This window comes from Equus przewalskii, chromosome 17 (genome assembly GCF_037783145.1).
Source record: "Equus przewalskii isolate Varuska chromosome 17, EquPr2, whole genome shotgun sequence".
In the NCBI taxonomy this organism is placed as follows: Eukaryota; Metazoa; Chordata; class Mammalia; order Perissodactyla; family Equidae; genus Equus; species Equus przewalskii.
The window spans coordinates 53,340,925-53,363,770 of NC_091847.1; the positions used below are offsets into that span (position 1 = coordinate 53,340,925).

Sequence of the window (22,846 nt, forward strand, 5' to 3'; positions counted from 1 at the left end):
CCCCTAATGTTCTCATCTTAGATTACTCTCACCTTACATTTGGTACATTTATCAAAACTAAGAAACCAACACTGATACATTACTATTAACTAAATTCCACATTTTAGTAACTTTGTTCCAAACTTTAAAAGTATTACCCTAGCTTAACCAGACTCAGCCTCCAAAAGACTTTTTGCCAGGTCCCCAAATTCAAAATCAACTCTGAAAACTATGGTAAAGACTGCTTGCTATCCCTCAATATCTATAACCCTTCTCCTTCAATAAAAGAAATGAACTTTAGGTGAGCATTTGGCTGCCCAGAACAAAGACCACATTTTCTAGCTCCTTTGCAGTTTAGGTGGCCATGTGATCGAGTTCTAGCCAAAAGGAATGAAAGAAAATTATTTGCATTACTTCCAGTTTATGCTCCTAACACGTCAGGGGTGTGTGTACTCTGCTTTGCTTGCCCTTCTCCCTCCTTTATTGCTGGAGTGAGGATTTGATGGCAGGAGCTGGAACAGCCCATCCTGGACTAATGGAAGTCGCATGTTGAGGACAGCAGAGCCAGCCAGCTCTGGAACTCCTACTTACCGGCTGTTACATAAAAACAAAGTGTTCAATCTATTGTTAGGTTGAATCTTTGTCTTAACCTGCATCCTAAGTAATACAAGAAGCTAAAAATTTGCCATCCCTAAGGCTATTTAAAACAATGGGCCACCACATGTAAGCTAATTTCTTCTGCACAGCAGGATAAACGGAAATGTAGGGTTTTTTTGTTCTTGTGAGGAATACTGGCTCTGAGCTAACATCTGTTACCAATCTTCCTCTTTCTGCTTGAGGAAGATTGTTGCTGGGCTAACATCTGTGCCAATCTTGCTCTGTTTTATGTGAGATGCTGCCACAGCGTAGCTTGACAAGCGGTGTCAGGTCTGTGCCCGGGATCCAAACCTGCAAACCCTGGGCAGCCAAAGCAGAGTATGCGAACTTAACCACTATGCCACTGGGCCAGCCCCAGAAATGTCGTTTTTTAGTGGTGACTATATCAAAGGAAATATGTTTGTATGTCAAGCTTTGATAAGCTTTCTTTTCTCTATCCAAATGTTCTACATCTGTTCCCCACTTTTCAGTCTCAGCTATTATGGATGGACTGTCCATGGTCCTATCTAAGGCCAGTCCCTTCACTTGAGCACTGGATCCCATTCTCTCTTATCTACGTAAGAACCCCATTCCTGTAACAGTCCCCCTCTCTGAAATGTGAAATATGCTGTGACGTCCCCACCTTAAAACACAAAGCAAATAAAAAAGCTCCATCTTCAATCTTCCGCCAGCAATATTTTACTGTTCCCTTTAAGCTATACTCTGAGAAAGAGGTATCTTATAATGTCTCTGCTTCTGGTTCTCCCCACTTACTCTTCAGACTACTCTAATAACATGGTTGTCACTGCTCCTTCACTGAAGCTACTCTTATCAACGTGTCTAATAATCTCCATTATTTCTAAATCCAATAGTAAATACTGAATCCTCACCTTATCCTATCAACTCCAAGACTACATTGTTCCCTCTACTTTGAAATGCTTTTGCTATTTGACTTCAGGACACAATTTTCTTCATTGTCTCAGCCTCCTATGCTACACCCTCCCCCTCCTTCTGACTTTTAAACACTGGAGTGCCTTAAAGCTTAGTTCTCACCCTACTTTATCCATACGACTTAAATATAGAAGTAAAACTAAGCAAATATGGGAATTACAGGTTATTAAACAAAATGGATAACAAACTTTGACAGTGTCAAAGTTAACAGAATAATTATCAGATATCAAGAGACGAGAAAGAAGAGGTATGAGGAAGTATGAATGTTAATCCTTCTCACAATAGGGAGTCTAAAAAACAATTCTAATTTTTTAATATTTTTCATAAGTTTTTAATACTAGAGAAGTCTTTTAAAAAACAATCTCTCTTATAACACACATACACACATATACTCTGACACTCAGCAATAAGTTTCTTTTTATCCCGTTTAAGTAAATTTAAATATAATGCTTTTTATTAAAAATGGCATGCGTATTAGTAAGGAGTCAACCATAAGACAACAGAAACTATTCTAGTTTTTAAGCAGAAAAGAAGGTTGACAAGCAATTAGGGGCCTGTTTGAGACTGAGTTTCCAAGAATGAGTCCTAGAACAACATGGCAAAACTTGTCATTGTCCAAGGGCTGGTTCTAGAAACATTTTATATTAGCTGTAATGCAGGGATTACAGAATCATGTTGTGTCTGTTCAGTCCACTCTGGCAAAATGGATGACTTGAGAAATACCCTTCTCTCTCCACTGAACTCTGTACCAAATCCAAGGAGTAAATGTGATTTACCAGAATGAGTAAATCTGGTTGGTGGAACCTAAAATCATATCGAGAATTCTGGTTGCAAAGGATTTTGAGAATTGTAGTTTTTAGCTTTCTTGAATTTACAGAAAAAGGTGTATCAAATATATCTTCAAAATATATGTCAAATCACTCTATTTCTCTGTATGTCCACTGTTACCACCTAGTAAAGCCACCATTATCTCTCACCGGACTGCTGTCAGTTTCTACTCTCCCTGCTTCCACTCTTAGCTCAGCAAGCGCTTTTCACCACTCTGTGAATAAACCCCAAACACCTTATCAGTCTACAAAGCTCTACAGGGTATGGATTCTTTTCTTCTACCTTTCTGACCACATATCTTACCCTTATCCTCATTGATCACTATATGATCCAGCCATAATAGGTGTCTTCCTGTTTTGTTTTGTTTTTTTAAATTTAATTGCTTTTTCTCCCCAAATCCCCCTAGTACATAGTTGCATCTTTTTAGTTGTGAGTCTTTCTAGTTGTGGCATGTCGGATGCCGCCTCAACATGGCCTGGTGAGCGGTGCCATGTCTGCGCCCAGGATTTGAACTGGCAAAACCCTGAGCCGCCAAAGCAGAGTGCGCGAACTTAACCACTCGGCCACAGGGCCGGCCCCGTCTTTCTGTTTTTAAACACACCAAATCCATTCCCTCCCTAGAGCCTTTATATTTGCTGTTCCTTCAGTCTGGAAAACTTCCCCCAAGGGTTTGCTCCCAAATTTTCATGTCTTTATTCAAATGTCACCTTATCAGAGAGGCATTCCCTGACCAACCTATCTAAAATAGCACCAACCCCAGTAACTCCTATTTTTACCCTGATCAACATCATTAGATACCATGTAAATCAAGATCATAATGAGATACCACTACACCCTCCCCAGAATGACTAAAATTAAAAGGCTATCCAAAACAATCTTGAAAAGGGAGAACTAAATTAGAAAACTTACCCTACCTGACTGGAGGGCTTACTGTAAAGTTAAAGTAATCAAGACAGTGTGGTACTGGCATAAAAATTCAAAGACTGATGAAAGGAACAGAACAGAAAGCTCAGAAACAGACCTAGACATATACAGTCATTTGATTTTCAATAAAGGAGCTAAAGTAATTTAATGGAGGAAAAAAAAATCTTTTAAACAAATGATGCTGGAACATATGAAAACCCATATGGAAAAAAGTGAGCTTCAACTCCTACCTCACACCATATACAAAAATTATTTCAAGATGCACAGAGACCTAAATGTATAATCAAACTTTCAGAGAAAAAAGGAGAATATCTTTGTGACTTAAGGGTAGGCAAAGCTTTTAGATAAGTCACAGAAAGCAAAACCATAGAAGACAAAAAAATTAACACATTAGACTTTGTTAAAATTAGAAACACCTGTTCATCAAAAGATATTATTATGAAAATTAAGATGCAAACCACAAACTGGAAGAAAATACTTGACAATGGAGTGGTATCCAGGATACATAAAGAACTCATACAACTCAATAATCAAAAGACAACCCAATTTTTAAAACAGGCAAAAGATTTGAAAAGATATTTCACAAAAAATATGGTATACAAATGAAAGTGCTCATTTTTTCATTACTCAAAGAAATGTAAATTCAAACCACATTACCTATCAGTATACACACAATGAACATGGCTAAAAGTCAAGGACTGACAACACCAAACGTCAGCAAGGACATGGCACAACAAGACCTCTTATACACTGTTCATGTGAATGTTAAGTGGTACATCTGTTTTGGAAAGCAGTTTGGCAATTTCCTGAAAAGTAAATATATAAATATTATATGTTCCCACTATCATACTCCTAGGTATTTACCCAAGAGAGGAGAAAGCATGCATCCATACAAAGACTTATACACAAATATTCACATCGGCTTTATTTGTAATAACTAAAAACTGGAAATAAGCCAAATGTTTATAATTGTAGAATGAAGAAATACTACTCCCTCAAGGAAAAGGAATTAACTACTGATCATATAACATGGAGAAATTATACATTAATTATGTGGAATGAAAGAAGTCAGACAAAAGTATACACTGTATATTCCATCTATATAAAACTCTAGAAAATGCAAAATAATCTATAGGGATAGAAGGCAGACCAATGGTTAACAGGGGCGGGAGAGGTAAGAGGGTGGGATAACAAATGGGAATGAGGCAACTTTTGGGGTGATGAATACATTCGCTATCTTAATTGTGGTGAGGTTTTCTGGATATATACATGTTAACATGCATCAAACTATACACTATAAGTATGTGCAGTTTATTGTATACCAATTATACCTCAATTTAAAATATCAACTAAAGGAAACAAACAAGAACCAAAGAAACACTTTAATGCTTATTTATGATTTATAGTTGTATATTTACATTCTCTGTAATTTCACTACACATTAAATTTATTCTTTCATTCCTTAATGTCTATAGTTAGTTAAAGACTAGACTAATGATAATAGCAACGATTAATAATTTAATGGCCTATTAAAAAATGCTGAAATATTATTTTCTGAAATAACACTGAAACATTATTTTCTGAAAATGTTTCCACACATGCTCTGTATTAAACATGTTAGACTCAAGAACACTAATATATTAGTAATATTCTCGGAGGTAAATATTAGTTAAATTTCATAAGAGTTCAGCAAGTAAATAATTTTCATACAAGATAATGTATATTTGATTTCCAATTAGGCAGTTTACAGTGATTTTCAACCAATAAAGGTCAAATGAAAATGCTTTTAAACCCTGAATTTGTCCAGGTTTTCCATCTTTCCATTAAAAGACATTTTTTTTTTCCATATTAGATTGTGTTTTTCAAAACTCAGATACACTATTGAGGAAAAAGAATTATTTCCCCAAATTTTTCTGGGTTATTTTCATTCTAACTCCAAAACTGTACAGAACATTGTAAGAGAATCCTTTTAATGATAACATAAATTGTCAGTGTTTCTAATAAATGTGAATATACAAAATGATTTAAAGTAATTTATCTATTACCTGGCCACATCCAGGGGCAGTGCATAGAAAGGGTTTGTCATCACTCATATTCCACAGGTCCTTGTATTGCCTATAATAAAATATTAAAAGATGGCTAAATGTTTTACAGTACAGATTTTTAAATAAAGAATAAATAAAAATGTAGTATTATTTGATTTTTCACTAAGCTTATTACCTTTTCTATTTGAATGTGAAATAAAATACTTTTACTGACATTTTAACCCTATCTGCCATCTTCTTATTATGAGCAGACAAATAAATGTAACATGCAGATTTTACACTACAGAAAAAAAGGTTGAGAACTCTGGTCTATCAGGCTAAATCTTTCCTATTCAACAGCCTAAGTGCAGAAAGAATGAAATAATTAGAAAATCACTACTTTAACCTCCAATGAAATAATGGATCTAGGTAACTATCAATGTCTGATAAAACCATCAGGAGAAAAGGTGATGGAACTTTATAATGGTTGGATCAGGCTGACACCACCCCGAACTCCCAGGTCAGTCTTAAATTAACATCACTAAAAGAGGGACAAATAGACATTTTGTTCCTCCTGATATGATGCAACAGACAGCACATGAAGTATTCTTGGGGAGTAAAAAATAAAACCTGAATCTAATCCAGTCTCTTTAGATCCAACTACAGGAAACACAGGAGATAGAGCCAGATTTTACAGGACAAAAAACCTGGTCTCTTCAACAAATAAACATCATGGGGAATAAAAGAGAGGAGGTAGGGGAATTATTTTAGATTAAAAGAGGTTTTACTAACCAAACGCAATATGCGGACCTTTTTGGATCCTGATTTGAACAGAACAACTACAAAAAGACATTTTTTAGTCAAGAACTATTTTTTCTACTTTTTGATTTAGACTTTAAGTTCCCAATCATTCCTGCCATCAACTTGTAAGTTTTAACTTTATTTTGGCCTTCTTTCTAGAAATTATATACAAGCATATTGGATTTGACTAAAAATTCTGTAACACTGTTGCTTTCCCAACATTAGCCTGTTAACCCTTCAGAGCAATGTTTCCCAAAGCATTTTCAACAGGGATGACAATGGCTATTATAGAAAAAAGGTATGTGGCCAAAGAAATTTAGGAAATGCTGGAGTACTTTATTTTGTAGGACTTTTCAGAGCCTTTCACATGTTCAAGTGAAATGATTACCAGAGCACCTAGAACATGGCATTTTTTGCCTCAGCCATTTCTTATTTGAACCTTTTTTTCATGCAACATGTGATCTCACAGAACAGCAACATCAATACTAGTCAGAATTATTTGGAACTCATTTTAGGGGAAACCAAAACCCTAAAATATGTTTATGTTTGTCACAGTTAAGTGTATTTTGATGCTCTATTTGTTAATTTAAAAATGCAATAGGAGTATCAGCTAAACCACATACTAGATAAGTGTCTTCTTATCTATGGAAAAAAAACACTGAAATATTTATCTGGAAACAACCTGGGAAAATTTTTATAATCTAAACTATGAAAAATAGCTAGAAATACCAAATATTGCATACATACCTGGCAGAATTCACACGTAACTTGAATTTCATAAGTCGAACAACTTATCACGTCCTCTTTTTCATTGCAAGGATACTGAAAAACAAAGTTGTTTCACGCTGTTAAAAATAGTTTTGAAACATTTCTTGAAACAGTAGAAAATAAAAACACTCAAATAATTACACTTTCTGTAACACTACTGTCATCCAAAAACCCAGTCACTATTAAGAATCTTTCTAATAGATAGAGTACTGCTCCTGAAAACAAATACCCATACAAATGCCTTAAAGATAGGTATTAATATATCTAACTCCACCACAAAAATGGTAAAGAAGAAACATTTAATTCAGCCCATAGTCTGTGGCTGAAGAGCAGCCATTAAAAGACTAACTTATTAAGCCTAATGAGAAAGATGATAATTAGTATTTCAAAATATCTGTTCAGAAAGCTTTTAATTTTTTTAAATGTAGTCACTAGTGGTCCGATTCTCTGCCGAATTCATTAAAATCTATCTGTCCCATAATGCAGTTGATCTATATAAGCAACTCCCTCTTCCCTAACGTTGTAACTTATTGAATATCAGCTTAAGGACAAGTACAACATACCAAAACTATCCAGGCCAGTGGCCCATTTTTAAAACTCTGCTAATACTTCATCTTACATTCACTGAACCCCCACTAGTGGCGAATGAAGTAACTATACACTAATCCAAATAAGCCAATGGTGCATAGGGAAAAATTTTCTTTTTCATAATTTTGCTGATAAATATGTGAAGAATGTCTTGCTCAGAAAAAAACAGATAATTCCTGTGGGGAAATGTGTAAATAACCACAGTTCTGAGTCCTGCAGTCAAGGGTGATCTGGTATAGGAGAAAGGAAGAACAAAGTATTTTCCTTGGCCCCAGGCAAAACTTGTTACCTGGTAGGATTCCATTTTTCCATTGACATCCAACTTTACCATGCTGTCTGTGAGAGGAGGGAAAAGAACACTAGAATAATCCAAAGTAAACCTATGAAAGTTATGCTTCTGTCATTACCAGCAGAATGTGAGCTCAATGAGGGCAAGGATCTTATCTTTGGGTTAACTACCTAAAACAGTGCCTAGCTCATAGTATAATTTACTTATTAAATATTAAGGAATGAATGAACAGATGCATGATATGAACAAGTCAAAAAAGTTTGGTTCACTTTAACTCAAAAAACTCTTCTAAAAGTAATAAGAAAACGCACTTCATTTTGCTTGGAAAAATCAAAGCAATATTTGAACTCAGTTAAGTCCAAGAAACATTTAAACACCAAATATATGCCAAGATACAAAGATGAAAAAACAAACAGTCCATGTACTGGAGAAACTTTCAGTCTAGCAGAAGAAAGAGGAACACAGAAATATAATTTCAATTCTTTTGGTAAGAATAAGAGTTAAAATACTACAACAATATAGAGGTAGTGCAGAAACCAATCCAATAGTTCTAGAAATGCTTTCTGAGGGAGTTAACCCTTGGTACCCTTCTCTCTCACTTTTCCCACTCCCCCACTCCTACAACTGTCCCGTTCCTCTACAAAAGACATTCCTTACCTACACATAAGCCTGTTTCCTAGTCAACCAATAGAAATTCCCATTCCTTATTACTATTTTCTAATACGTTAGCTGAGGTAGCTGTAATTATAACAGTTGAAGGACCTTGAGACATAAATGATGATAATTCCTCTGGGAGGCTTAAATACTAACTCTTTGTGAATCTGACGGAATCTCAAGCCTCTAAACGCAGGGTTATCTCCCTTTTACAACAAGGTTGGAATTACGCTCACAGGGAAAGGAGGCTTTGTTCAACTATAAATTGGGGAAGTCAATGACTGCAGATAGAGAACTGTTAATATACCACACCACTCTCTGGTGGAGAGATCTTCCTGCCAGTATAGGTTGGAAAATCACTCTCACAAAGAGTACACAGGAGGGTTCCAGACAAAATTTAAACGAAGTCAGCTTCTTTGGTTTCTCTACTCTCTCTCAACTCTTCTTCTAACACTTCTTTATCTTCCTTGCTCTCATGATCTAGTATCAAAGTCTCCCCTTTTCTTCTTTCAAGCAACAGATATTTGAGTGTCTACTTCGTGCTTGGCACTATGCCAGATGCTAGGGATGCAGTGGTGAATTAAGATAGATACCCGCTCTCAAGAAGCTTCCAGGAGAGTGAGGGAACTTACACTAGCAAATCAAGCATCTAGCTCAGAGACCCTCTTTCCAGTTTTCTAAGACAATTCCACATATAAACATGTATATGCTGCTCACATTTTCTATTTCATTGCTATAAGGCATTTTATTTTAGAACCCCAAACTTGGTTAAAGGTATACTTTGAATTTGGTTTGTTAGAACACTACCAGAGCAATTTTTACTGTTAGGTATCCCATACAAATGATCAATCTTACATAATTCTAAAAAATCGTTAAAGCTGAAGTTTTAACTGGGGTTCAGAAGGAGGTCATTGTTATTTCTTGATAATATGAACTAAATTACACCTACTGAACTAAGACATTGTAAGGAACTTTAAATTAGCTGCTAGAAAAACATGGAACAGCAAAACAACAAAATAGCAGTCATCCAAAATGCCACTATTCAGAGATAACTATTTAACATTCCAGAGTACATATTCCAGTCTTATCAATGTATAGAGCTACATAACTTTAAAAACTATAAAAACAGTATAACAACTTCCTTTCAAATGCAATTATCTAAATTCTACCACATCATTAAATAGCAATATCACTAAATATTACATGTCATATTTTTCTTCTGGGAAAGATTTGCCTTGAGCTAACATCTGTTGCCAATCTTCCTCTGGTTTTTCCTTTTTTTTTTCCCCTTGCCAAACCCCAGTAATACTTGTATATTGTAGTTGTCAAGTCTTTCTAGTTCTTCTATGGGAGAAGCCACCACAGCATGGCTACTGATAGACAAGTGGTATGGTTCCACCCCTGGGAACCAAACTTGGGCTGCCGAACTGGAGCGTCCCAAACTTTAATTGCTATGCCATCAGGGCTGGCTCTCTATTAGTGAATTTTTATCATCAATGAATATCCTTAATGACAAACCTTTGTGCAATATCTGTTATAATTTCCACAGGATTAATTTCTAGAAGTGAAATTGCTATGTCAAAGTGAAGCCATATTTTTAAGGCTTTTGATTTATATTGCTAAACTGCCCTCCAATACATAGTATTGATTTCTACTTTATCAGCAGTGTACAGAAAGAACTCATTTCTCAGTATCCACACCAACAGTGAAAATTATTTCTTAAAATTTTTATCAGATTAATGAAAAAAACTAATTTTAAAGTTGCATATCTTGACATACTCTTGAGGCTAAACTTTTTCATATACATAATGGTCATCCGTAGTTAACTATAAAATGCTTCCTTTTCCCATTCTTAAAAAAATAAGATGTTTGTTCAAAATTCTTCCTCTTGAATATACATCACAAGCTCTTTCTTATGACACGAATTTCTGATCATGTACCTCATTGTGTGCCTGATCTAATGCTAACTACTCAACCTACAAATGAGGTCCCAAAGGGTGAAATGACTTACTCAAGTTAAAAAATGGGACAACATGGGGTTGGCCCCGTGGCCAAGCAGTTAAAGTTCCATGCGTTCTGCTTCAGTGGCCCGGGTTCGCAGGTTCGGATCCCAGGTGCAGACCTACTCCACTCATCTGCCATGCTGTGGAGGCATCCCACATACAAAAAAATAGAGGAAGATTGGCACAGACGTTAGCTCAGGGCTAATCTTCCTCAAGCTGAAAAAAAAAAGAGGAAGATTGCCAACAGATGTTAGCTCAGGGCAAATCTTCCTCACCAAAAAAAAAAAGAAAAGAAAAAAAATGGGACATTCCTACTGCTATATTGTGCCTACCAGCTGGTATGCCTTGCTATATTATGCATATCAACTATTATGCATTGTCATTCTATGCCTACCAATTATACAGAAATTTTATGTAAACCCACTTTTTCCAAAAATAGTATAGAAAGACTCTTTTGGGACTTCTAAAGTTATTCAACAGACCCATTATCAAATAAAATCACACATGATACAACATGCCAATAAGCAAATAATAAAGAAGAACCCTTAAAAAAAGATGAATAGAAGAAAATGGGAGAAATTAACTAGCAAATCATTTCTTATAACTTAAAATTAATATAAAAGCCCAGCTTCCAGAAAAAAAAAGACATCCTTATGTATATATAAGGGTGTTTTCATGGGAGGCAGCTTACACAGGCTATGGGGTGGTGGAGGGGGGAGTGGGCAGACCAGTGGAGAGTGTCAGAGCCTGGGCAGGTGAGAAAGGTGTCCATGGTGAGGAGAGGGGTTGGGCTGGAGGTGAGTCTGAGTTGGGTGAGGAAAGTCTATGTGTGGAGGGGGGAGGTGGCCTGATGTGGAATGTCAATGCCCAAGCAGGGTGAGGAGGCATCCACGTGAGGTAAGGGATAGAGATGGTACCAGTCTAGCATAGGATATCAGAGCCTAAGCAGGAGGACATCTACTTGAGGAGGAGGAGAGGGCCTAGTGGCCACAAGCAATTCATTAGATACACACACAGGGATTGACAGAACAAGTAAATATTTCAAGAATGTGGTGGGTGAAGGTAAATTTACACTATAGGTGAAAGTAATTATAGAGAATGAACCCTGGTATTAGACAAGATTTGGAGTTATTAGTGTGAACTCATGACTTTCTTTTTTTTTTTTTAAAGATTTTATTTTTTTCCTTTTTCTCCCCAAAGCCCCCCAGTACATAGTTGTATATTCTTCGTTGTAGGTCCTTCCAGTTGTGGCACGCGGGACACTGCCTCAGCGTGCTTGACGAGCAGTGCCATGTCCGCGCCCAGGATTCGAACCAATGAAGCACTGGGCCACCTGCAGCAGAGGGCGCGAACTTAACCACTCGGCCACGGGGCCAGCCCCTCATGACTTTCAATATAGATATAAAGACACATACGCATATGTGTTCATATATTTCCCTAGGTGTGTCCACTGAGAGGGCCTGGGAACACTTATACCCCAATAGCAATAAGCCCATTTAGCACCCAGATGGTGATGCCTAAATACCGTTCTCTACCAAAAGAAACCTGGGTTCTTTCAAGAATTGTCTGATTCCAATTCCCCGCTGGGGCGGGGAAAGTACAGCTGGGCCTTGAAGATCTTGTGTAAGAAAGTAAAGAAATACTTACTTAAGGATTTGGCCAGAAAGTGACAGATGTTAGCTCAGTGACAATCATCCTCAAGGAGAAAGAAGAAGACTGGCAACAAATGTTAGCTCAGGGCCAATCTTCCTCATCAAAAAAAAGTCAGGGATATCTCTAGATTCTAAGATGTGAAGCTGTCTTCTAATTAATTCGTTATAGAACTATAAATGTTGTAATCTCTTACCTTTAAAGCAGGTACTCAAGTTTCAAAGCAGATTTCTAAGATACGGATAATACTAAATGTTAATGTTACATACAATTTACAGCATTCCCAAACATTTCTAGTAGAAATAATTTATTTCATGGAAATTATTTGGAAAACATTTTATTGCCTATTTTGTACCTGACATCATATTAAGAATAAGATATAGTGGTCCCTGCCCTCAAAATCAGATTAGTAAGAAAGACAAGTAAGTGAAAATAACAATACTAATTCAGTGATATACATAAAATAATAAAGATATAACAGGCACAATGGGAACACAGAGGAATAAGGAGTATACTGGAGCCGGTCATCTCTCCTCAGCACCCATACTCCCCTCTTAGAAAGCCTGACTGCCAGGAAAGGGCAATCCTATATATCCATGACCCTGACATATCTGCCTCAGGTGAATCGAGAGAGACACCTGACCAAGTTAAGCCAACCAGATTACTTCCTTAGGAAATCTGTAAAATGAAAAATCATCAGCCAAATAGAGGTGGGCACTAGAGATTCAAAATCATACTCAGGACTGGTGGATATTTTCTGTCATGTTTATACTGATAATAAATTAATGAAAGCCAGAATTGAGTACGTACAAAAAAACAAGAGATGAGAAACCATACAGTCAAGAGGAAGGAAAGTAGCTTCTGTGGTGCCTAACTAAGCTTTCTGTGGCTGTATCACGTGAGTCTTCTGTATGCTGAGTACGAGATTTTTTTTTTAAACTTTATCTGATTAAGTTTCTATCCCCTAACTAAGACAAGTACCTAGCAACCCTGGAGAGAGGGTCTAGGAAGGCTACTGAAGGAATAATGCCTGAGCTTAGTATTCTTAAAGGAAGAGGCATCAGTCAGCTAAGGATGATGTTCTGGGCAGAGGAGACAGCATGCAGAAGCACAATAAAGCAAAGTACACTGAGGGATCCCTAAGAACTTCTGATGGATGAATCATGGGATACAAAGTTGGAAAGGAAGAGAGGTGAGGTCAGAGAGAGAAGCAAATCTGGAGAGGCCTTTAAAACTCTGGCAAGGAGTTTGGATTCCACCCTCCCCCATCTCACTCCCACCCTGAGTTTACAAACTGTGGCGCTGCTCCAAAATGTTGAGCTAAGAAAGTTTTTCACATTTTTAAATGGCTGTGGAGGGGAGGAGAAGAAGCAGCAGCAGCAACAGAGACCATATGTGGCCCACACAAAGCCTAAAATATTTACTATCCAGCCCTTTAAAGAAAAAGTTTGCCTAATGCTACCACAAAAAATGGCAAGATTTTAATTAGGTGGATTGCACAATCAAAGGAGCATTTTTGCAAGATCACTAACAGAAGTGTGGAGGATGGATTAAAGAGGGCAACGCTATGCAGAAGAAAACCAGTACAAGCTACTGCTAAGTCCAGGAAAGAGAATGATGGTTTGCACTCAAACCATTCAGTGCCAGTCAAAAAGAGAGGAAAGAACCAGTTATGAAAATAATGTTCTTAGGATAAGGCCTCAAATCCGCAACACTGTCTCCAGACCCCTGGAGAGACTGACCCGTGTCTCGTACTCCAAGCTAAGAAGCTACCCCTTGATCTCTTGGATCTACTTATACAAGCTTTTAGTCAGCTCCCTCTCTCAGCAGAACGCTCTCACTTTCTACTTGCCTACCTCTTAGTTAACACTAATCAGACTTACCTCTGATCTCCCTCCGTCCACTATCCTCCTATCCTGAAACTCAGATCTCTTATTTACTTAGTCATTCAGTCAATAAACACTTATTGAGTATGTGCAAGAGGGTAGGAATTGTGCTAGATCCGAGGTACAATGATACTGTCCTTCTGGAATTTACATTTTATGGAAAATACTTCTAACCAAATCAGTGGACTTGAACATTTAAGCATCAAGTAGCTCAAAGTTATTTAATGTATATATCAGTGTGTAAGAAAAAATTACAAGTGCTGCCACCCTTTCCTCATTAAACCTGCTTAAAAATTCTTACTTTTTCAAATAGATATGTACATTTAAATTATTTTCCAAAACTTTGTCATTATTTGAGTAACTGTACATTTACACATAGTTTCTCTTGATCTAAACCTCCAGATTCAGGTACAACAGCATAGGCCAATTTGCCTGTGTATCTTGATATATCTGACAAAGTCTATCACTAGACCACCATGTTTTGAAAGATTTTATATGCCACACCACATTTACTAAATCAGTATCTTCCTTCCAGTTTTAGAAGCTGTATCCCCAAACTGTAAATGGCCTGAGACCAGAAACCATTGTACTTCGTTATCTTTAACATCAGTACAATGTGGCTAGCACATAGTAGATGTTCAATAAAGGTACATTTGAGGCGCTATATAACTTTCTATTAATGTTTCTGATCAGCACAAAATAATCATGGTACTATACTTACTTGATGCAATTCAATCCAAAAGCAAATAAATTTGACACTTCAGTTAGCTTGTACAGCCTTAGAGGGGGGAATACTTTCTGTCCAAAATATTTTTGCAATACAGAAAATACCTCAAGGATTACCTTCTGTTACTATCCTTATAAAATCCTAGAGAACTGGGACTTTCACATAGGGACTCTTTGCTATAGAGGATTCCCTAACCAGGTAAATTTAGGAGCTTCCAGGTTAAACAAAATTTAATACTTTCACATAAGTCTTCAGTGTGCTTTTAGATGCTGATATGCACTGTAGCTCCAGAAGGACATTTCCATATTTGCTGAACCTCAGAACTTTTTTCCCCCTAAACACTATCAATACCGTAGGACAGTAGCATTCTGAGGACTACAGTCTGGAAACATCTATTGAATTCAGTCATATTTGAGAGACAACCACAAAATAAAAAGACCACTTTTCCATTAAAAGCTTAAAATCTCTTACCTTTCTAGCTGGTGGGCCATGAGCTTTATTCACTCTGCTGCCAGGAATCCCTCAGCTCTAATCAAGTAAGCAGTGTCGCTGAAGTTCCCATCTAAGTATCCCTAGGGCAAAGGAGAGGCAGAAGAGTGAACTCGTTACTGTGCAAGATCTAAAGAAACAGCCTCATGCAGTTCAACTCCATTATAAAATTTTTGAAATGTTTTATATTTAAAAATGCATGTGAATTTTGCCTTCCATTCCATAATTTTTTAATATAAAAACTAAGGTTCTCTCTAAAATCTTCAATGCTCCAGGATTAAGTTTATCCTGTGGCCTCCCATAACTTCTGGCACACTGCCACCTATGAGAGGTATAACAGTCTCAAGGACAGAAGTTCAGCAATGCAGTCTTGGTGAAAAGAGAAAAACAAAGCTTTTTACCATAATAGAAGGGATAGGTAGTCACAGATGACAGACGAAAAGGCAGTGCTGAATCTGAGCATCAAAATTCTCAGAGTGAAGATTAATAGTTTTTCTTCTTATTTGGAAACAGCTTGACTTTTTTATATCTGTATCAGTTAGGATTAGGTTTAGCCATAAATGACAGAAAACTCAAAATAACAAAGGCTTAAATGATTCAGAGGTTTATTTCTCACGTAAAGGTAGACAGTGCAGAACCATGATGATTAGGAACCCAGGCTCATTCTGTTGTGTCGTTTTGCCATCTTCAATACACAGCATCCCCTTCGTGGTTTAAAATAAAGTCTAGTTATCACATCTGCTAATCAGACAGAAGGAAAAGAATGGGGAGATGAGCGAGAGCCTCCCATTAAAGAAACTTTTAAGAAATCTCAGAGGAAACTTCTATTTACATTCCACAGGCCAGAACTTAAGTTACATGGCCATAGCTAGCAGGGAAGCTGGGAAATATATTCTTTATTTCACCACATGCTCAGCTAAAAATTGGAGCATCTACAATAAGGAAAAAGAAGAGAATGAATATTGGTGGACAATTAGTTGTTTCTGTCATCACACTCATTTCATTCTAAAATGTAAGATGGTTGGATACTCTGTAGAGACGCCTTAACAGTCTTCAGACATAAGCTTTCAAAAGCAGAAAGTCCTACCAGTGGCCAAAGAGCAAAACCAACGTTCATAAGAACTTGTCTAAATGTGCAAGGCCAATCTGTAGGTGACGGAAGAAGCGGGGAAAATTCTGAAGACCAGAATAACAACGCAAGAGTAAAGAAACAACCTAAATAGTTGTAGTTTGGGAGGATAAACTCACAAAGCAGTCCACAAAACTTAGAAATGATTACAGGAGACCACTATGTAATAGAGTGCCCAAGGTGAGATTGGGTGCGACCTGCGCACAGGGCCAAGTTACCAACTGCATTAGGAAAAGGCAGTGATCCCAGGAGCAAGATGTTAAAAGGGAAAGCAGACTTTGCTCTACCATTATTTGAGGGCAGAGCTCCCATTATTAGACCATGTAAAAACTTGGAGGATTTCCCTATTACACAGATTGTTGGAAATAAGGGTTGTATTTTATGCTGAATGAGGTTGGCTAAAACAGCCTTAATATGTTTAAAACTTTTATGTGAACACCAAAAGATAGAAAGACTTGCTTCAATGCTGGCAACAAAATTCTGTTTTATAATCAGACTGTTCCTTAAAGGGAAAGGGACAGCTATACAAATGCAAAATGGGGACTATAAATGGAGCAGCAACTCAAAGGACAAAGGGCTCTGTGTGATAATGTAAAGGTTCACATCTTCTAGGTAGAGACAAATTTCTGCAAATTGTTCCTTCCAAGAAAATGTTTAAGTATGACTTTAGATTTTCTTATGGAGTGTTTGTCTTATCTCAGCAGTTGCTCACAAAAGACCAGTAACTAACATCCTAGAAAACAGCAAGATGGACTTCTGGTCTTCACTTCAAGTGAAAGACAACAAAATTAAGCTAGCCAGCTGCACCTGGCCTATACAACTTATGTTTTACACATGTAATGTTAAAATAATCATCCAGAGTTTGAAAGACATTAAAAACAATGTTTACCTTTTTTGTAACTTGAAAGGCACAGATGTCAGGAACCTCTCCTTTATCATTACTACCCTACCTTAGCCACTGCATACGTATTTCTTACATTTGGATTTAATTAACCTGTGGGTGAGAGATAGGACCTCTGCTGAAGAGAGCAAATACTGCTAATGGCAAGTATTCTGGAAAAGGGCAGATAATGTGCCAGGAAACAGAGCCCCAAAAGTAGACGTTAGTGTGAGAAAGGAATTAATTCTCCTTTGGACATGGACTCACAAGAGTCTAACATACCCAAGGGCAATCCTAGATAGTAGAGAGAAGTTGGCTTCTGGCCTTGTGGGGGGACAGGAGCTACGCAGGAGGCAGACACTCCTTCCAGGCAGCAGGGCTCAAAGACGTGTATGTATTACTGAAGGTACACTAAGACTTTCCAAGGGACATCTGAACTTAGGGATAAATTTCCAGAAAACCAATTTCCAAATCTTCAACTTCTCTATGTCTGCTTTCCTAAAAATGATCTGCCTACTTTCCCTAGGCCCTCATTGTTTCACATTTCAAAAGAAACCCATACTTCTCACCCATACCAAATCTTATTACAATGCATTGCCCCAGTTTGTAAAAACCTCCATGGAACAAAACAAGGGGATAATTTAAAATCACAGTGTCTTGACGCCTCCACTAATCAAGGTACCATTAAACCTCAGGCTTGTGTCTTTCCCTGTCTTATAAATATTTCTGTTAAGTAAAGCATGGCTTTAAGAATGGTGTTTTGGTGGTCGGCCCAGTGGCATAGTTATGGTTAAGTCCACGTGCTCCGCTTCCAGAGCCCAGGGTTGACAGGTTCGGATCCTGGGCATGGACCTAAACGCTGCTCATTAAACCATGCTGTGGTGGCGACCCACGTACAAAATGGCACATTAGTGCAGCAACAATCTTTCTCAAGCAAAAAGAGGAAGATTGGCAACAGATATTACTAGGTCAGGGCAAATCTTCCTAACCACAAAAAAAAGGGTGTTTTCCCCTGTGTTTAGGAATGTTCTGAATTCAGATATATTGCAGTGTGATGACAGGAGCAATAAAAACTTTCATTTAATGACTGCCTCTTCCATTCTCAAAATATTGTCCAAAAATGCATTGTCCTGAGAAGGAGCTCCATGAGAACAAAGCAAAGAGGAAATCATTAAGAAAGTGAAAAGTTTGGGGCTGGCCCAGTGGCTCAGCGGTTAAGTTTGCACATTCCACTTTGGTGGCCCAGGCAGGGTTTGGCCAGGTTGGATCCTGGGTGTGGACCTACGTACCACTTGGCAAGCTATGCTGTGGCAGGTGTCCACATAAAACAGAGGAAGATGGGCACGGATGTTAGCTCAGGGTCAGTCTTCCTCAGCAAAAAAAAAAAAAAGAAAAAGAGGAGGATTAGCAACAGATGTTAGCTCAGGGCTAACCTTCCTCAAAAAAAAAAAAAAGAAACTGAAAAGTTCAATTTATACTTGTTGCAGGGAAGTATGGTAAGGTGATCAATAAAATACTTTAAAACATTAAAATATACTGGATTCAAATAAAATTATGTTGGAGAAGTGGAAATTAATATAACAAATAAATAAGAAAAAGAAACAATGAAAATTTCCAAGTGTTAAAGATGAATTAAAGTTTGCCTTATTTTTTTCCTTAGGAAGATGTGCCCTGAGCTAACATCCATTGCCAATCCTCCTCTTTTTTACTTGAGGAAGATTAGCCTTGAGCTAACATCTGTGCCAATCTTCCTCTATTTTTTGTAAGTGGGACACCTCCACAGCAGTGGAGTAGGTCTATGCCCAGGATCTGGACCCACGAACCCAGGCTGCTGAAGTGGAGCGTACAGAACTTTAACCACTCAGCCACAGGGCCAGGCCTTAAAGTTTGGGTTTTTTTTTTAATTTATTTTTTATTTTTTTTGCTCTTTCTCCCCCAAGCTCTCCAGTACATAGTTGCATATTCTTCGTTGTGGGTCTTTCTAGTTGTGGTATGTGGGACGCTGCCTCAGTGTGGTTTGATGAGCAGTGCCATCTCCATGCCCAGGATTCGAACCAACGAAACACTGGGCCACCTGCAGCGGAGCGCGCGAACTTAACCACTGGGCCACGGGGCCAGCCCCTTAAAGTTTGTTTTTTAAAACCGATGATGGTATCAAACCACTGTGGAAATTAGGTACTTATAAAAGAATGGTGTCAATATCTAGAAAAGCCAGAAATTATACCTTTTTCAAGTATTTAAACTTGTGATGAAAAATTTTAGGAATCAACTTAGAAAGGTGCAAGGGTACATAGTTTATCAAATTTCTTTTCAGTAGTATATATGAGTGTAGTAGGCGGAATGGACCCCAAAGATGTCCATCCTCTAATCCCTGGAACCTGTGAATAAGTTAGGTTACATGGCAAAATGGACTCTGTGGATATAAAAAGATTACAGATCCCAAAATAGGAAGATTATCCTGCGTTATCCAGGTGGCCCAATCTAATTATACAAGCGTTTAAGAGCAGAGAACTTTCTCCATCTGGAGTTCAGAGATTCAGCAGAGGCAGAAGTCACAGAGATTAGAAACATGAGAAAGACCTGAACTGCCATTACTGGAGGGGGAAGCAGTGAAAGCATTTCAGCTTTTAGGAGCAAATATCAGCCCTGATAGTCAGCAAAGAAAGAGGGACCTCCGTCCTACAACAGCATTCAGCCAACAATCTGAATGAACTTGGAAGCGGTTCCTCCCCAGAGACTCCAAAAAAGGAATGCAGCTCTGCCAACATATTGCTTTTGGCTTTGTAAGACCCTAAGCAGAGGACCCACCTGAGCCCACCTCAACTTCTGACCTACAAAAAACTGCAAGATAAATCTGTGTTGTTTTAAGATGCAATGTATATGGTAATTTGTGATGCAGAAATAGAAAATTAGAGTGAGCAAAAATGTTAAGGTACCAAGGAGGACAGGCTTGTGTCCCAAGGTTTCCAGGGCAGCAGTACCTTATGGATAGAGAGTTTTCTCTGTGCCATAATTTCTTTCTTAGATCTTGGTCAAGCACCACAAAATGCAAGCAATGATCCTAGAGCTCACTTTGGGAACAGCAATATGGTCACTGTTAACAAACTTAAACCTAAGAGTTTGAAAATCTGTAGCATTTAGCCAGTAGGACTTCATTCCCCTTTCAAAGTTAAAGTATCTTTACGTTTCTGTATCAGAAAATTTTTAAATGGTATGATTTCACTACTATCCTCTCCAGTAAGAAACAATATACTAGTTTCAGTGTTGTCAAAAAAAAATGAATAATACATGTAAAATACGTAACAGTGCATGGCACCCATACAGTATCCATTATGTTTATTAGAAGTTTTACTTTGACTTTAAATGTATGTTTTCCTAATCCTCAACTAATCCTAATCTTACTACCTTCTTTATTTTTAAGGCTGGAAACTGAGAACTACATATTTAGTTTAACTTTTAGACAGAATATTTTTACATTAATCTTTAACTGAGGAATTTGATGTTATCCCATAAGGTTATTTGGTACATAAAGTTTAGTTCATCAATGTAAAGAAATCAAACTCCTCAGAATCGAGAAAAATATAAACCCAGCTTTAACGAGGGATGCAGCAGTTTTTAATGTTTTACCTCTCACAGGAGACATGACAGATGTCCTTCCTTCACACATATCTCAACTCCTCAGTATATTAAAGTCTTAATGAAACTACTCAAAGCTGATGGGACACATAAAGAACATCACAGACTTTTCTCAATACTGTATTCATGAAAGAACACTATGACTACATGCATAGTGATATTGGTCCATTATTTCAAAATATTCTTTAATAAAAATATCAGTAGTTCTTTTTTCTTTTCTTTTTTTTTTTTTTGGTGAGGAAGATTTGACCCGAGCAAACATCCATTGCCAATGTTCTTCTTTTTTGGCTTGAGGAAGATTAGCCCTGAGCTAACATCTGTGCTAGTCTTCCTCTACTTTGTATGTTGGATGCCCCCACAGCAGCGCTGATGAGTGCAGTAGGTCCACGCCCAGGATCCAAACCCATGAACCCGGGCCACCAAAGGGGAATGCACAGAACTTTAACCACTAGACCACAGGGCTAGCCCCCTAGTAGTCCAATTTTTAAGTTAAACTTCACTTTTTAAGTGATTCTTTATTATTCCCAGACCTTTAATCTCTAGGTGATGTAACATAAGCAAGTTCTTGTTTTATAGTTTAAAATTACAAAAGAATAACATTAGAAATATATAAATACAAAGAACTTACAGATTAATAGCTATGAATATGAACAGTGCTAATGCAAGTTTACTAATAACATCATTTTAGATTCAGTAATTGTATCTGTTATATGAAATAACGTCCATAGCATTATTTTTGCTCAAGGTAGACGTATAAAATGTACTTATCATTGTTTTTCTTTTTTTTTTTACTAAAAACTTACCTTTTGCAAATGTAAAAAGAAAACAGAAATAGAAATTGACAACTCACCAAGAATTACAATAATTCAGTCATTACTGCTATTAAGAGTACATCAATAATAATTTCTCATTATAAAGAAGGCACGAATAAGATAGGGTAAAGATTACGTATAATTCCCATTTACAAGACTCATAAGCTCACCTCTCTCTTTTTCTCTCAAAGTACGTCAAAATTCAAGCAAGTGAAAGAGATATTATGACAGGAATAACCCTCAACCCAACATCCATATTTCAACAATCATTAAAACCTTCCTTGGGGCCAGCCCGTGGCCGAGTGGTTAAATTCATGCACTCCACTTTGACACTCAGGGTTTGCCGGTTCAGATTCTGGGCGTGGACCTATGCACCATGCATCAAGCCAAGCTATGGTGGCATCTCACATAGAAGAACTAGAATGAGTTAGAACCAGGATATACAACTATGTACCAGGACTTTGGGGAGGAGAAAAAAAAAAAAAAAAGGAAGACTGGCAAGAGATGCTAGCTCAGGGCCAATCTTTCTCACCAAAAAAAGCATACCTTTAAGAAAAAGAAAAACCAACTTTCCTTACAAATGATACAAGACACCAGTGAATTTCAACACTGTGGTTGAGAACTGATGATGGGGTTATATTAGTTGAATAGTTAGTAAAAAATTCAAAAGAATAAACATTAGAAATGTGGTCTTTTGATTTACACATCATCTCATCCACTATAGAGAGGAAGTAATGAAAGGTTTCACCAAAATGTTCATAGTGGTATTGGTGGAATACAAGAAAATGACAACTGGATTTTATGGTAATCAAAGTATCACAATTTTATCAGTTCAAAATAGAGATATGCTATACTGCATGAGTTTTATATAGAAAAAGTCTGACTTGGGGAGAAGGGGTGTATATATGGAACAAAAAATAAGAGATATTGCCTCACAGGGATTTAGAAAATTCTAAGGTACTAAGTTCCAGCTCAAATTTTAAGTTTCCAGGGAAAACTCAACTTTATCGTCAAAGCTACCAAACAGACGGTTGATGTACTGCCTTCAAGCCACATCACATGCATGCCTGGAGGTGCTGTGCTAGATGACTGTTATTTCTGAATGAACTTTCACAATAATAATTACCACACCATATAGTGAGTACTCATTAAGTTTCTGAGACTGTTTTAAGCATTGTACATACATTAATTA

General features: G+C 37.3%; 1 protein-coding gene across 22 annotated transcripts in view; it reads right to left on the minus strand.

Moving 5' to 3' along the window:
* The window catches only part of ATF2 (activating transcription factor 2), a 73,250-nt gene that overhangs the window by 45,712 nt on the left and 4,692 nt on the right, over window positions 1-22,846 (minus strand). For 10 of the 22 annotated variants that reach the window (XM_070580246.1, XM_070580242.1, XM_070580227.1 and 7 more), the window contains 3 exons: window positions 15,180-15,280; window positions 6,891-6,965; window positions 5,364-5,433 (listed from right to left, as the gene is read on the minus strand). In XM_070580246.1, the coding sequence (XP_070436347.1) occupies window positions 5,364-5,388 (25 nt within the window). In that variant the 5' untranslated portion in view covers window positions 5,389-5,433; window positions 6,891-6,965; window positions 15,180-15,280. Of the gene's footprint in view, window positions 1-5,363; window positions 5,434-6,890; window positions 6,966-7,788; window positions 7,836-12,291; window positions 12,327-15,179; window positions 15,281-22,846 lie in introns of all 22 variants that reach the window. The other 12 variants (XM_070580232.1, XM_070580247.1, XM_070580229.1 and 9 more) reach the window with 2 other exon arrangements.